This window comes from Primulina huaijiensis, chromosome 5 (genome assembly GCF_012295235.1).
Source record: "Primulina huaijiensis isolate GDHJ02 chromosome 5, ASM1229523v2, whole genome shotgun sequence".
Lineage (NCBI taxonomy): Eukaryota > Viridiplantae > Streptophyta > Magnoliopsida > Lamiales > Gesneriaceae > Primulina > Primulina huaijiensis.
The window spans coordinates 22,169,586-22,184,266 of NC_133310.1; the positions used below are offsets into that span (position 1 = coordinate 22,169,586).

The 14,681-nt window shown below is 34.6% G+C and overlaps 4 protein-coding genes across 4 annotated transcripts; all 4 read left to right on the top strand.

The window, feature by feature from the left end:
• Positions 1-2,811: 2,811 nt before the first annotated feature.
• LOC140977829 (thaumatin-like protein) lies at positions 2,812-3,936 on the top strand. The gene is made up of 2 exons (XM_073442563.1): positions 2,812-2,966; positions 3,135-3,936. The coding sequence occupies exons 1-2, from the start codon at positions 2,903-2,905 to the stop codon at positions 3,812-3,814; spliced, it is 744 nt and encodes a 247-aa protein (XP_073298664.1). The 5' UTR covers positions 2,812-2,902; the 3' UTR covers positions 3,815-3,936.
• A 1,772-nt stretch (positions 3,937-5,708) lies between these two features.
• LOC140977212 (laccase-17-like) lies at positions 5,709-8,514 on the top strand. Its single transcript, XM_073441861.1, has 6 exons — positions 5,709-5,848; positions 5,935-6,086; positions 6,181-6,425; positions 6,779-6,907; positions 7,012-7,948; positions 8,260-8,514. Exons 1-6 carry the CDS (start codon positions 5,729-5,731, stop codon positions 8,408-8,410), a joined length of 1,734 nt encoding a protein of 577 aa, XP_073297962.1. The 5' UTR covers positions 5,709-5,728; the 3' UTR covers positions 8,411-8,514.
• A 1,109-nt stretch (positions 8,515-9,623) lies between these two features.
• LOC140977214 (probable protein S-acyltransferase 16) lies at positions 9,624-12,210 on the top strand. Its single transcript, XM_073441862.1, has 7 exons — positions 9,624-10,017; positions 11,059-11,151; positions 11,243-11,344; positions 11,480-11,551; positions 11,637-11,735; positions 11,849-11,941; positions 12,047-12,210. Exons 1-7 carry the CDS (start codon positions 9,745-9,747, stop codon positions 12,158-12,160), a joined length of 846 nt encoding a protein of 281 aa, XP_073297963.1. The 5' UTR covers positions 9,624-9,744; the 3' UTR covers positions 12,161-12,210.
• Positions 12,211-12,758: 548 nt separating this feature from the next.
• Positions 12,759-14,613, top strand: LOC140977215 (uncharacterized). Its single transcript, XM_073441864.1, has 3 exons — positions 12,759-12,936; positions 13,745-14,313; positions 14,397-14,613. Exons 1-3 carry the CDS (start codon positions 12,815-12,817, stop codon positions 14,471-14,473), a joined length of 768 nt encoding a protein of 255 aa, XP_073297965.1. The 5' UTR covers positions 12,759-12,814; the 3' UTR covers positions 14,474-14,613.
• Positions 14,614-14,681: the final 68 nt, after the last annotated feature.

Below are 14,681 nucleotides of genomic sequence, written 5' to 3' on the forward strand. Positions count from 1 at the left end.
TATATATAGTGATGAAATTATTAACCAACGAACTGATTCGACTTGAGTTTTTAGTCGACAAGATTGCATTTTAATTTATTATAAGGTCAATATCTAGTTTCAATACCTAAAATTATCGGTCACAAAAAATTTAAATTTATAATCTAATAATATGCACGTAAAATTTTCCAAAAATGAAAATTAAGCTTAACATACAAAAAATAATACAATTTATCACTAATTAATTTCTGACAAAAAACATAACGGGTCGGGTTTGGGAGGATCTCAAGCTTTTGAAATCAATTCACGGATCGTATTGTATCGTAATTGGACTAAAAATTTAAGCCCAAACTCAACCCACACAAATCTGAATCATAGTAACTCTTATCAAATTTTTTTTTGGATCCGAGGAACTGAGCTTGGGCTAAACGCCAACCCAATTGACAACCCTTGACCTCTATAAATAGAAAGAAAAAGTTTCACAAAGTCCAAAACCAATTATTTATTTTATTTTTAATAATGAACATATTAATTTTATTTTTTTTATTATTGGCCAATCCAGAAATAATAGTAAAGTTTCATATTTTTTATTTTATCACTGAAAGATATAATTTAAGAAATTCAAAATAATTAAAGAAAAATAAGACCCATATATGAGGAAGTTGGTGAAAAATCCTCAATCAAAATATTTCTTTGGGTTCACTCTCTACCCACAAAATTATGGTACTATGTCATACAAAATGTGATACACTTCATGTGGAAATATGGTACTAAAAAATTACACAGGAATTGAACGCAAAAAAAATCGACTGATGATGCGTGAATTGCCAATTTCCCGCTCGAATATAATGTATGTATGTAGATAAGGTTGGGAGAGAAGACGTGCGGCCACAACTATCCGAATGGCAATTTCACACATACTATCGTCCCGTTTCCTCTCCACCGGAGGACCGGTAATTAATCCCCATGGCCACCGCGAGATCTCACTCTTCCAGTCTCCGAGACAGGGTAACCCCAAACCGGTCTGTTTCAAGATTCAAGCCGCCAAGCTTCCCGCCGGGGTAGGCTTAATAATTCTTTGATTCCATTATTGCATGTATTTAATATTTTATTATGGTTATGCAGAATAGGATAAGATGTGCATGAATTTCAGGTGGAACTACCGAAGGAAGAGCCGAAGTTCGAGGCCCCGTTTCTGGGTTTCACGAGGACTGCTGAAATTTGGAACTCCAGAGCTGGGATGATCGGCATCGTTATTGTTTTTATAGTTGAATTGGTCAGTTTTCGATAATTTCTTCATGTTTATTTTCTATGAATCAAGTTAGTAAACTATTGTGGATACATTTGAGTTTATAAGTATTAGAAGTCTGAATCGTAAATGCATACTCAACTTTACATTTGGTTTAATTTTTAGATTTCCATTAGAGTGTAGATGTTCCTATTCTGAATTTACAGGTGGGAACCATGTTGAAATCGTGAATATAAATGACTTCGGAACTGGGAAATGTTTGAGGAATCTTGCATGAATCTTATATTTGTTAAAGTTCTTGGTTTTATGTAATCATCGTGATGTATATTTATATATTTTTTCTGCTGTTCAGATTTTGAACAAAGGATTGCTTCAAATAATTGGAGTGGATGTGGGGAAAGGCCTCGATATTCCGCTTTAAGAAACTGAAGCTGCTGCTACGTACATGATTTGGCCCGGATTGCATTGGAGTACTCATTTAGATATGTCAAATATATAAGACAATTTTTTTCACATTTCGCGTTTTCATTGATTTAATTTTCGATTTTTAATTGGTTTGTCAATTAAGCTAGTTTTCTGATTAAATTTTGAGTCACTCGATGTTCTTCTAAATAAAATTTATTTTTAGTAAAATTTAATAAAAATAGAAATGTTCAAATGAGGTATGTAAAACATTAATTTGCAAAGCGGTTCTTACTAAGCTTCAACGTACGCAAAGGAGAACAATAATGATCTGATCTCATAATAGAATGAGAGGAATTGTGCTAGTATGAAACTGTACAGTTAAAGAATGTTTAAAATATTTAACAGATATTACTCATATTAAAAAATAAATATTTTTTTTCGGGAATCATAACTTAAAAATATCAAAGTTAAATGTGTTTGTATTATAACAATTTTGAGATGGGTGACACTTTAAATTTTTTCAAAGTGTATGTGACTAATAACATTAATATATTGAAAATGCCGTATTAATACAAAGAGGACAATGATCGAATCCTTACAAGATAAAATCTGAAATCCCTACATGTATTGAGATCTTAATGTGACTAAGAACATAAATATATTGAAAAGACCGTAATAACACAAGAATTTATATTAATAAAATGAGGACAATGGTCGAATCCTTATAAAGTAAAATCTGAAATCGGAACATATATGGTGATCTTCCACTGCAAGGATGTCAAAATGGGGCCAAATATTAAAATGGGAAAAGAAGTAAATATATGATAGTTTTGTAATTGATAAAGGAAAAATGTAAACCAAGGGACTTCATTTAGGTAATATTATGCCATGAAAGTACTAATCCCCACTTGGAAGCAATGCATATATGCCCTTTTTCCGTTTATAAAGGAAAAGTTAAAAAGGGAGAAAATAAAGAACTCCTAGTTAGTCCTAACCAATTGATCCGATTTAGTTAGTTGGGAACAATATTTCCCATCAAGCTACTCTTTTATATATAATATGGTTTAATTAAATGCATCTTAATATATTCTAAGATATATAGTATATGAGAATTATATAAACACTTTTACCTTTTGTCGTACAAATATATACCCTTCCGCTAAGAAGTTGCTCTATAAATTAATATCATATATTCAATCCTGAAGTTAATTAACGTTTCAAATTCCGCTTCTTTTGCACTTACATTTTTACAAATTTAGTGCTGGAAAAATGTTCGATTTCCCATTTCTGCTCTCCGTTCTACTTGCCATTTTCCTTTTTCTCAGTGGCACAAGTAAGTGTAAATATTGGATAAAATCCGCGAGCAATATCAGGGAAATTGATCAAAAAAAGGAAAATATGTACACGTTTTCTTTGATATGCATGGATGGAGTAAACTTATATTTTTTTCTTTTATGATTCTTGATTATAAAAAATCTTGTTTGATCTCTGTCATTTGCAGTTGGCATTGGATACCAACTCATAGTAGTAAACAACTGCAAGGAGAGTATATGGCCGGGAATCTTAGGCGGTGCGGGGCATCTAACCCCGAAAGATGGTGGTTTCCATCTCATCATCGGCCAAGAAGCAGTCATCGACGTGCCCCAAAAATGGTCTGGCAGAATATGGGGAAGACAACACTGCAACTTCACCGCGAATGGGCAAGGCTTTTGCGCCACAGGTGACTGCTCGGGCAAGATTCACTGCCAGGGTCTTGGCGGCACCCCACCATCAACGGTGGTGGAAATGACACTGGGCACGTCAAGTTCACCCCTCCATTTCTACGATGTTAGCCTAGTTGATGGCTTCAACTTGCCCGTCTCGATGAAACCCATCGGTGGGGGGATCGGTTGTGGCATGGCATCATGTGGGGTCGACTTGAACTTATGCTGCCCCTCGGCGTTAGAGGTTAGGGTGGGGGGCAAGGTGGTGGGGTGCAAGAGTGCGTGCTTGGCTATGCAATCGGCCAAGTATTGCTGCACCGGGGAATTTTCGAATCCCAAGAGTTGCAAACCAACGCTTTTTGCGCATTTGTTTAAGGCGATTTGCCCGAGGGCTTACAGTTATGCGTTCGATGATTCTTCGAGCCTTAATAAGTGCAGGGCTTCGCGGTATGTTATTACATTCTGCCCTTCAAAATAAGAGAAGAAGAGACATTTTACGAGAACCATATATATATACATATAAAGTTTTCTCTTGCCATTTACATATCGATATGTAATTCCGATCGCGATATATATCATGTTAGAATATTTATGGAAGTTGTATGTACTGATTTCTGTTTGAAGGTTATATAAAGATTTTATGTTTTTATGCAAATATTTGATATTCTTTCTCACACGTATCATGCTAATTTATGAAATTTAATAGATATATAATATCTTTAAGAAAACGTGGCAACTTTTTCATTAATAAAAGTGATCAGTCATTGTATTTTCAAAAACAGAACGAATCATAAAAAAATATCATTTGGAACTCCAAATGTATATACATATTAAAAAAATTATGAACAATAGTTTTTTTTTGTCTACTTACTTGTGTATTTATAGGTTTTGTTTTGACAAGTTTTTAAATTTTGGTTTTGGTATATTATATTTTATTTTTCGACTATTTTGGTCAAATTGTTGACGTGACTGATGAAAATGCTGATATGACACTGGTAAATTCTGACGTGGTATTGAAGATTATCGACTTTCCAGTTGCTACGTCAACAATTTGACTAAAATAACGAAAAATTAAAAGTCGGTATACAAAAACCAAACTTTGAAAACTTAATGTCATCTTTGCAATTTTGGTTCTCTATGATATTAAATTTCACTCTTAGTTTTGTTTCTTTCATTTTTGGGAAATTTTAATCTTTTTTCATCTGAACTACTGATTTGACATTACACATGTCAGTGTTATGTCAGTACCACATCGTTACCATGTCGAAAAAATACTAAAATTGTCACGCAAAAAAAAAAATTAAAAATAACGAATTAAAACTGAAATTTGATAACATGGATATAGACCAAAATCTCAATACTACGATCAAAAATATAAAATTTCCTTTTTAACAACTACAAAGAAATTCTTTTCCTCCCTATTCGAGGACACAATTATCCTTGATGAATATATAATCAATATCCATTGCTTATATATATTACCCAACTAATTTATGTTTTAACTATATTCAGAAAAATATTAAAAAAACATAAATTTTTTTCTTAACTCCCCGACTAACTTAAAATATTTGTATTTTCCCTTTAATTTTTTGGTTACGCTCACGAAGTTGCATGTTCACCATGCATGGATCTTAGAAGNAAAAAAAAAAAAAAAAAAAAAAAAAAAAAAAAAAAAAACAATAATTAAATTATGTTTGACAACCACCATATATAACGTTTTCCTTGCTTGAGGGCAAACACCAAACAATCAAATTGTTCATACTAAATTTTTGTAAAATATAAAGAACATTTAGTGACAACTCTATGGTCACCTACTTGAGCTTCTTCAACGTCCTAACGTGTAATTCGTTCATGAGAAAATTGAAAATGATATATAAGCAGCCATTGCATGTTATTATTATTATTATTATTATTTTATTTTTATTTTTTTTTCGTTTTTGAAAAAATGTTATTATCAAATAAAAGCCAGTATAAATCATTAATAATTAGGGTGTTGGAGAATCTTGAATAACGAACCCGTATTGCATTTCTTGTCCTAAAATAGTAAAGTGTTCACTAAATTATTTGGAATTGGATAACATTGTGGGCTACATTAGTAAACAAAACATCACAAATAAGGGAACATTAATTTGACAGTGTTCAAAACGGAACATGATTGTCTTTGACATCACTCCAATGTTGTTTTCCAACCGCAGTTGGTCCAAGAAAAATACGTTTTCTAATTCCTCTTCATTTTTCGATTTTGCCCATTTAAAAATTATCACATTTTCGTGTCATCTAACCAACCAAACATTCCTAAAAAAATCTCTATAAAATCTCAATGACTTTGGTCTGAAATCTCAAATCATTCCTCCTAGCTACTATTCTTCGGGCAAGAGTCAGACTTTAAAAAATGGGTGCCTCAGCATTTCAGTTATTGGTTTCACTTGCTTTAATGACATTATTATTATTATTGTTATTATGTCCGATTCCTCATCAGGCACAAGGCATCACTAGGCATTATGACTTCAATGTATGTTTCTACAATAAATTTCAGTTTGTTCCATAAATAAATTTGTCTACTTTTGCCTCACATGATTTTCCCTCAATCTATTACAGATCAAGATGCACAATGTTAGACGATTATGCCACACGAAAAGAATCGTTACGGTGAATGGAAAATTTCCGGGACCTCGAATTGTAGCTAGGGAAGGTGATCGCTTGCTAGTGAAAGTCACTAACCATGTTCCCAACAATATCACCATCCATTGGTATACATATGATTTAATTAGTATATGTGATTTTTATTAAATTCTCATAGGTTTTGAACGCAATGTTGTAAATATTATGAATTTCTAATTGCAGGCATGGGATTAGACAGCTGCGGAATGGTTGGGCAGATGGGCCTGCATACATTACACAATGCCCCATCCAAACAGGGCAGAGCTATGTGTACAATTTCACAGTTGTTGGCCAGAGGGGAACCCTTTTTTGGCATGCACATATTTCATGGCTGAGATCAACTCTTTACGGTCCTATAATTGTTCTCCCAAAGCATAACGAGTCTTACCCTTTTGTAAAACCCTATAAGTCTGTCCCTATCATACTAGGTAAGTATCAAGAATTAGTTAATCAAACATTTAAAACTATTTCAATCTCCCTACTTTGTTAGATTGATCCCGAAAGGAAAACAAAATAAAGCTAATAGGGTCTAATAGTAGTAATGCGATTTATTTGGTTAGCGTGGTTTGCAATCTACTATGTTAGCTTGATGGTTTATCAATTGCGGGTAACGATTGTTTTTAATTTTTTTTAAAAAAAAAGGGAAAAAAGAAAGGGATTAATGTTTTTCAGGGAAAAAAACTGAGCACACTTTGTAGAAATTTATTTAAATTTGCATATTCAGATTTATTATCGGGGGTCATCACCTTATTTAGACTCTCACCTCACGAATAATTTGCAGGAGAATGGTTCAATGCTGATACTGAGGCAATAATCAGCCAAGCTCTACGAACTGGTGGAGGCCCCAACGTCTCCGATGCCTACACCATCAACGGACTTCCGGGGCCCTTATATAACTGTTCAGCCAAAGGTATGGTAAACTACATAGTGGTGGAGTTTGATCATTGGGTCTCCAATTAATTAATTTTATTTTTCATAAAAAGAATCTTTTTCTGGAATAAATTTTGTTAACAGATACATTCAAATTGAGAGTTAAGCCAGGAAAAACCTACCTTCTCCGTGTGATCAACGCTGCACTCAACGACGAACTTTTCTTCAGCATCGCAAACCACAGCCTCACAGTGGTTGATGCAGATGCCGTCTACGTTAAGCCCTTTGAGACCGACACGATACTCATCGCACCTGGGCAGACGACAAATGTACTTCTCAGAACAAAACCAAAATTTCCAGGCGCCACCTTTTTCATGGCCGCAAGACCCTACGTTACAGGCCTGGGAACATTCGACAACTCCACTGTTGCCGGGATATTAGAATATGATACTTCTATTAGCTCAAAGATCAATCGACTCCCACTTTACAGACCAAGCTTACCTCCTCTAAATGACACTTCTTTCGCCGCGGATTTCGCGAAAAAACTCCGCAGCTTAGCCTCTCCTCAGTTCCCCGCAAATGTACCGCAAAAAGTAGATAAACGTTTCTTGTTCACAGTAGGATTAGGTACGGCTCCCTGTGATCAGAACCAGACATGTCAGGGCCCGAATGGAACGAAATTTGCAGCATCTGTTAGTAATATATCATTCGTTCAGCCCACAACTGCGCTTCTCCAGGCTCATTTTACTGGGCAATCAAGAGGAGTTTACAGCCCGAATTTCCCCTTCAGTCCATTAAACTGGTTTAACTACACAGGGAATTCTCTAAATAATACAATGGTGAGCAATGGGACAAAGGTTATGGTTTTGCCCTTTAACAGTAGCGTGGAGTTGGTGATGCAGGATACGAGCATTCTTGGGGCTGAGAGCCACCCCCTTCATCTCCATGGATTCAATTTCTTTGTGGTGGGTCAAGGGTTCGGTAATTATGACCCGAAGAATGACCCGAAGAGCTTCAATCTTGTTGACCCGGTTGAGAGGAATACTGTTGGGGTGCCTTCTGGTGGATGGGTTGCCATTCGGTTCTTAGCANTATATAACGTTTTTGTTAATGTAATTTGCGTATTTTTAATTCAGTCACGAGTACTTTTTTTTATCAGAGTGTTAAAATGATATCAAAAAAATACTTAGAAAATGATGATATGATTGATATCATATCAACACTTTGATACAAAAAGAATTAAATTAAAAACAAGTATAAGTTCACAAATTAAAATAATGAATTGATAATAACAAAATCAAAAATTTAAAAACAATGCAGGTTAGAATGTGTTGTTTTCTCTATATTTTTTTAATTCATTTTATAATAAATTTAAATTTCAAGTTGATAAAGTTGTTGTATATGTGGCGTAGGGGTATGGTTCATGCATTGCCACCTGGAAATCCACACGAGCTGGGGTTTGAAGATGGCATGGCTTGTGTTGGATGGAAAGCTTCCAAATCAAAAGCTTCTTCCTCCGCCGTCCGATCTTCCCAAATGCTAATTATTTCTTTTGGTCAATTTTAATATTTATTTTTAAATTTCCTTTTTAGCTTACAGGCATCTTCTTAATTAAACGGCCCGGTTTTGGCATTGACACATTTATTATTTATTATATTATTATTATGATGTACTTTTTTCTATATATTAAGAGTATTCAACGAAAACCAGCAAGTGATCATGTGCATGCTTAACTGATATAATTAATTGTCACTCACTTGAAAAATGGTTTCTTTCGCATCTTCCAACACTCGAATATATGACTTCCAAGCTTAAATACCTGGATTCATGATAGATGATAAAATCATAAATTCTAGTCAATAAAGAATATTATAAAAATAAATTCAGAGACAAACTAAAATTGAATTATAATTATTTTAAAAAAAGATTAATCCGTAACATCTCTTGATTTTTATTACATAACAATAACAAACTACTGGTATGCTTTGGGACAATATAATTCATACTCAAAAATTGCTATGAGATTGTCACACGTATTAATTTTGTGAGACGAATTTCTGATCCGACCCGACTAGCTAATTGAAAAATATTATTTTTTTATATAAAAAAATATTACTTATCATTATAGATATAAATCGATTCAATCCGTCTAAAAAATATAACTTTGTGTATCAGACCGTCTCACAAAAATCTATGATAATTTATAGTACGAGTAAAGCGTTGGTTTTATTTAACAAATCTTGTTGGTGTCTACTACTATTTATCAAGGGTATCTAAAGTGGAAATACCTAATATATCATTGTATGACGATCTTACTTAATATGAAGCAAAGATAAAACCTAATTAGATATACAGATTATAATAATATTAATCTGATCTATACATTTTAAGGTTTTTTTAAAATTTATTTACTGTATTAAGATATTATATTTACCGAAAAATTTCAGTCTTAATAGTAATATTATTTTGTCGTTTGAATCAGTCGGAAAAAATTTTAAAAAAAGAAAAATGTACATATTTAAATAACCTAGCTAGATACCAATAAAAACAGTTAATATAACAAAAATAAAGAATTTAAATATATAAAAAGCAAGAAAAACAGGTAGAAAAATGGCAATAAATTAAATAAGGTGAGAAAACGTCAAGACCTTTGATACGTAAAGACAACCTCAAATGCATCACCGTTGAACTAACTAAACACCCCCACCACCAAGCACCTTACTTTCTATTTACTATTACACACTCTCTACCAAGAACTCTTTAATTACTAAAAAACGCCACTACTGACGGCTAAAGCTCCGCCGTTGAGCGCTGCCTCCGCCTTCCGCACTCTAAATTTCCTTAACATTTGAATAAATAATCGGGAATAAACTCGAAATGGAGCGTGGGTTCACATTCTCGTTTTACGTAGGTTTGGTCATGGCTGCGTTCACTTTCGTCTACCTCATGACGATGCTGGTGTTCATCGACAGGTGGTTCGGGCTGGATTCATTGCTCGGCATGTTCAATGCTGTCGTTTATACGTCCTTGGCTGTTTTGTGCGCCGCTTCTTACCGGCTCGCCATGCTCACTGACCCGGGTCGGGTCCCCACATCTTTCTTGCCGAATACTGAGGATTCTGAAGCTTCTATCAGAGAGATCAAGCGAAAGGTTTTCTTCTATATATCTTTTATGATATTCGACACATAGTTTTTATTCCTGCTTGCTGCTTGCATGTGTATATAATGTTCAGTTAATAGATTTCTTGGTTTCGTTGATTTTGAAGATGACTTTTCTGTGATAGCTATCTATTTTTTTTATGGTACTTCAAAAGTTTTAATCGACGTGTCACGCTTGTGATGTAATTTTCTTGCTTTCCCTTTTCGAAAATGTTATTTTCTTCATTTTAAGTGGAAATTTGAGGTTAAGTATTTAGAGTGCGAGTTTAATTGTTTTGTTTGTTTCTTAACCTTTGTTGGAATTATATTCAGTGGATCTACTTAGTCAGTTGCATAAATAGTTGGACCGACGGCTTTAAGATATACTTTTGAGAAAATGATATTTCTTTTGTCGAACTTTCGCTGAATATTCTGTATGGTTTGATTGGTTCTGCTGCAGAATTTTAGAATTTTTCTGATGGTCTATGCGGATAACATTCGGTTCTGATTCACATAAATCACTTTTTTTTATGACAGTGTTTCTTGTATTTCGTTCCTCTAGGAAACATGCAAACGGAACCAGTTAATAAAACATAATAAATTGGGAAAAAATAATACTCATACATATATGCATCAAGCATGCATGATCTGATAGAAAACGTATTGTTTTTATTATGCATGTTCTTCTGATCAATCAAATGCCTTCATTACAGATCTATTAATTAATGTCATCGTTTCGGTTTGTCGTGTTAATATGACTTTTTATGCTGTATGAAACACGCTATTGTCGTATTCGCTCGTGAATTAATTTTGTCGCGATCAAGATCGTCATCACAAGTCATCGCGTCATTTTTCGATTCCACGATCTTGTCTTTTCGTACAATAAATCTATTCTTGGATGTTATTTTGTTTGTGTTACCGACATATCGTTCGCCTATAGACTGATTGATCTCTCTGGATATATATTATGTTATGGCATTTGCAATGTGATTGCCTATTAATTAGTAAAATTCTGGATATCATACTTCTTGGTTCTAATTATTTTTTTCCCAAGGGTGGAGAAGTGAGATTCTGCCAAAAGTGCTCTCAGCATAAGCCTCCCCGAACCCATCATTGCCGGATATGCAACAGATGCGTTTTACGCATGGTATGAATGACTGATTCACATTCTCACCCTCTTGATTAATTCCTCAAATGTCTTAGAAAAATGTGTTTAAAGTGCTGCCTCTTGATGCAAGGATCACCACTGCGTTTGGATAAATAATTGTGTGGGCCATGCAAATCATAAGTACTTCTTTGTGCTAGTTGTTTATGCTCAGGTTGCATGTCTGTACTCCCTGGTACGTTTTCTCCCTTCCATCTGCTATATATTTTCCGTGGAACGCAGCTGGTGATTGCTTCTGTTTTAGATGGGGACTTTACCGCTTAATTTGTTGCCAATATATACTAATAGAAAAGACCTTGTTTTGTTTCAGGTTTTGCTTTTCGGCAGTTTAACTGCAGACTATGAGGAAGATGCTAGCAAGCTATTTTTCTGTATCACATATGTAATATTTCATGCTCGAATCTTTTCGTTGCAGTTTAAATTTTCTTGCGCTATTCGGTTTACTTAATTAATGATTCACCTTGCAGTTCATATCGGGGTTACCGTTGATCTCTTTAAGCTTTGCTCTGATTGCTCTTCTTTGCTGGAACATATATCTTATAACCCACAACAAGACTCAAATCGAGGTTTCTTTATGCCGCCGTTTATCTTTCTTTTCTTTTCTTTTTTTAAATATTACGACTATTGGTTAAATTTATTGCCTGGGGATTAATCTCTATTATTAATCTTCGTCTGGCAGTATTTTGAAGGCGTGAGATCTATCTATGCCAAGAAAGGAGGACCTGTCTATTCCAATCCTTACGATATCGGTGCACACAAGAATATGAGCTCGGTAAGAATTAAAATCGCACTTCTGCTCCTCTCCAAAGCATTCATGCCATGTCAATGAATCGTTGAAATGCCTCTAAATTTGAACTCATGTTCGAATGGTGCGCAGATTCTGGGACCAACTGTTCTTGACTGGATATGCCCCACGACCGAACATATCGGCACCGGCCTTCGTTTTCCGACAAAGTATGATGAACTCCTCCAAGCGCACACTCCAGAATAAGCCAGAACTCCTCCACAGTCGACGCATCTGGCGTAACGATTCATAATAATAAAAAATCTTTATGAGCTNATTGTTCTTGGTCCGGTGCTCCATACTTTTGGCTCCTTTACTCATTGTCGTTACTATTACCAGAGTTTTCTACTAATTATAAATTGTTAAAAAGAATCATTTTAATAATTTTTCTTTTAGATTAATCTGTAAAACAGAAAATTCTAAGTGTAAACTTGTGGAGCAAATGAATTACTTCCTTAAAATTTTGAATTGTTATAGTAGAACAATACATTGAATCATTAACCAATGATTAATACATGCATACGTATAAAAATACTGAAAACCAGCATTTTTAGTTTTATATATTTAATTGTTTGCGATATTAATTTTATATGTGGTCAAATTTAATCATGTCATTCATTTTTTTACCTTATTTGTCTTTTTAGTCTTTTGTGAGACGGTCTCATGAATCTTTATTTATGAGACATGTCAATCTTACCGATATTCACAATAAAAATACGATCCGTGAGAACATCTCGATCATATGTGGCTTGCATCTAAGGGATAAGGTCAACAATGGGACCGTGCTTTACCCATTTCATGTTGCAAACTGCAGTGGCCCACCTCCACCGCTCTGCGTTCTTCGTTTATCAAATATAATATATGTACATTTTTAGCAGCCAGTTCTCTCTTTATACAATTGCGACAGTGAGAAAAATCAACGAAAACGAAATATTTACCTTCCAAATGGAGGAAAATATGAGCAGCCCAGATGAAATAAACAGGTTTGATGTCTGGGTTCTTTTCAGATTTCGTGTATTTTCTCTCTGTTTCTTGATTTATGGTTAATTAATATGTTCTTTGATTCATGGGTTTCTTTTTGCATATTTCTTTCTTGATTTTTTTTTTGCTGTGTTGTGGTCTTGTGGGTGTTTGAGTGAGCTGGTATTAATTTAATTAGGAATCAGTTAGCTAACGATAGTGAGATGATCGTGATTTAATTTATTGGTTATGGAACATATCTTTTCTTCAGTTATCTTGTTCAATTTTCTAGGATAAATTTTGTGATAATCCAGTGTCCTTGATGTGTGATCTGGAGAGGGGGACTGCTAAATATTTTGTATTTATGATCATTCAAACTCACAATAATCAGTGGCGAAGGGGAAGGGGCGGTTAAGGGGTTGCCCTTCTTTATTAAGTTTTGTATTATATCCATTTGTATGTGTTATAGATTCGAAAACTCATTATTCCTCTGAAATTTTTCGAGCTTCTTGGCTTTTGTTTAGCTCTCTTTACGGAACTACTAGCTCTGCTGCTGATGTAGTTCTTGGTTTCATGTGCTCTTACATCGGTTTATCAACAGTCCGATCTGTTTAGGGAGGGTTGGCGACCTCTAAATAACGTGATTCTTCAGCTTTCATTAATAAAATTTACGCATCACTTTTTTTTTTAAAGTTGCAAACATTCCCTCGACCACCCTCTTAAATTCATTTATGAAAATGTCTTACCTTGTCAATATTTGCAACGCCTCTCAATTTTTGCCTTTTTAGCTAACGAGACTCATTTTGTTGTCAATTGTGTGATGAACACCAGCACTGCTTACAAGAAAAGAAAATTTCGAGCCGAACTTCTAGAAATGCCTCTGCTTAAACAACTACGCGGGGATCAAGTTCTCAAATACGATGCTTCTTATGATTCCAGAATGGATAGAAAGAAGTTTGAAATCAACATATTCTCCAGAGGAGGCGACTCAGATGTACAATCTTCAAAAGATAGCAATAGCTTTCAGGGGTGTACGGATTTCATCACGAGTACGCAGATTGAAGCTAAAACTCGTAATATACTACCGAAAACACGCCCATTCAACGAGCCCTCAACTTCATCTGCCAGTTGGGGTGGCTCGAATTCCGATATGTGTCTTGATTCCCCGGGGAGCAGATCATTAACCAAATCAAGTTCCAGCAATGCAGAATCATTATCCATAAGTGGATCGAATTATGATGACGACCTTCTTGAAATTGAACGACATGCTGAATATAGCTTATCCGAATACGAAAACGATGACATGAAAGCCGAGAAAGAACTTTTTAATTTGCTGTATTCAGACGGGACTGCTCCTAGTAATTATGTGCTATCATCTGGAAGGTGGTCTGTTGATCAAGGTAACTTGATTTTTTCTTATAAAAGATTTCATATCACTGGTTCACACGTTATGTTATTTGAAAATATGTTCTTTCGGGTGCAGATAATATCGAAGAAGGAACGAAGAAACTAACGATAGACCAGGAATTCGAGCAGTACTTTTCAGAGCTTATGCTGTGACTAGTAATGTGCGTGAATCCACAGCATTTGTAAATTATATGAACCCTTGAAAACTCTCTCTTTTTCTTCATCTGTCGTGTACTGTATTATTCACTGTGAGTGGATGATTATTACTCGTACAAGTGGGATTTCAACGAACACATGAGTTTTGGGGCTAGAGATAATAGGCAACCTATTGAACAAGGATTTTTTTGGTATAAATAAAGGT

Excerpts from the sequence above, each read along its gene's own strand:
- LOC140977214 (XM_073441862.1), top strand. The coding sequence starts at position 9,745 with ATGGAGCGTGGGTTCACATTCTCGTTTTACGTAGGTTTGGTCATGGCT. Across the intron at positions 11,345-11,479 it reads TTGCATGTCTGTACTCCCTG|GTTTTGCTTTTCGGCAGTTT; the intron begins GTACGTTTTCTC and ends GTTTTGTTTCAG. Across the intron at positions 11,942-12,046 it reads CACACAAGAATATGAGCTCG|ATTCTGGGACCAACTGTTCT; the intron begins GTAAGAATTAAA and ends AATGGTGCGCAG.
- LOC140977212 (XM_073441861.1), top strand. The coding sequence starts at position 5,729 with ATGGGTGCCTCAGCATTTCAGTTATTGGTTTCACTTGCTTTAATGACA. Across the intron at positions 6,426-6,778 it reads GTCTGTCCCTATCATACTAG|GAGAATGGTTCAATGCTGAT; the intron begins GTAAGTATCAAG and ends AATAATTTGCAG. Across the intron at positions 6,908-7,011 it reads ATATAACTGTTCAGCCAAAG|ATACATTCAAATTGAGAGTT; the intron begins GTATGGTAAACT and ends TTTTGTTAACAG.
- LOC140977215 (XM_073441864.1), top strand. The coding sequence starts at position 12,815 with ATGTACATTTTTAGCAGCCAGTTCTCTCTTTATACAATTGCGACAGTG. Across the intron at positions 12,937-13,744 it reads AGCCCAGATGAAATAAACAG|CACTGCTTACAAGAAAAGAA; the intron begins GTTTGATGTCTG and ends GATGAACACCAG. Across the intron at positions 14,314-14,396 it reads AAGGTGGTCTGTTGATCAAG|ATAATATCGAAGAAGGAACG; the intron begins GTAACTTGATTT and ends TTTCGGGTGCAG.
- LOC140977829 (XM_073442563.1), top strand. The coding sequence starts at position 2,903 with ATGTTCGATTTCCCATTTCTGCTCTCCGTTCTACTTGCCATTTTCCTT. Across the intron at positions 2,967-3,134 it reads CCTTTTTCTCAGTGGCACAA|TTGGCATTGGATACCAACTC; the intron begins GTAAGTGTAAAT and ends TGTCATTTGCAG.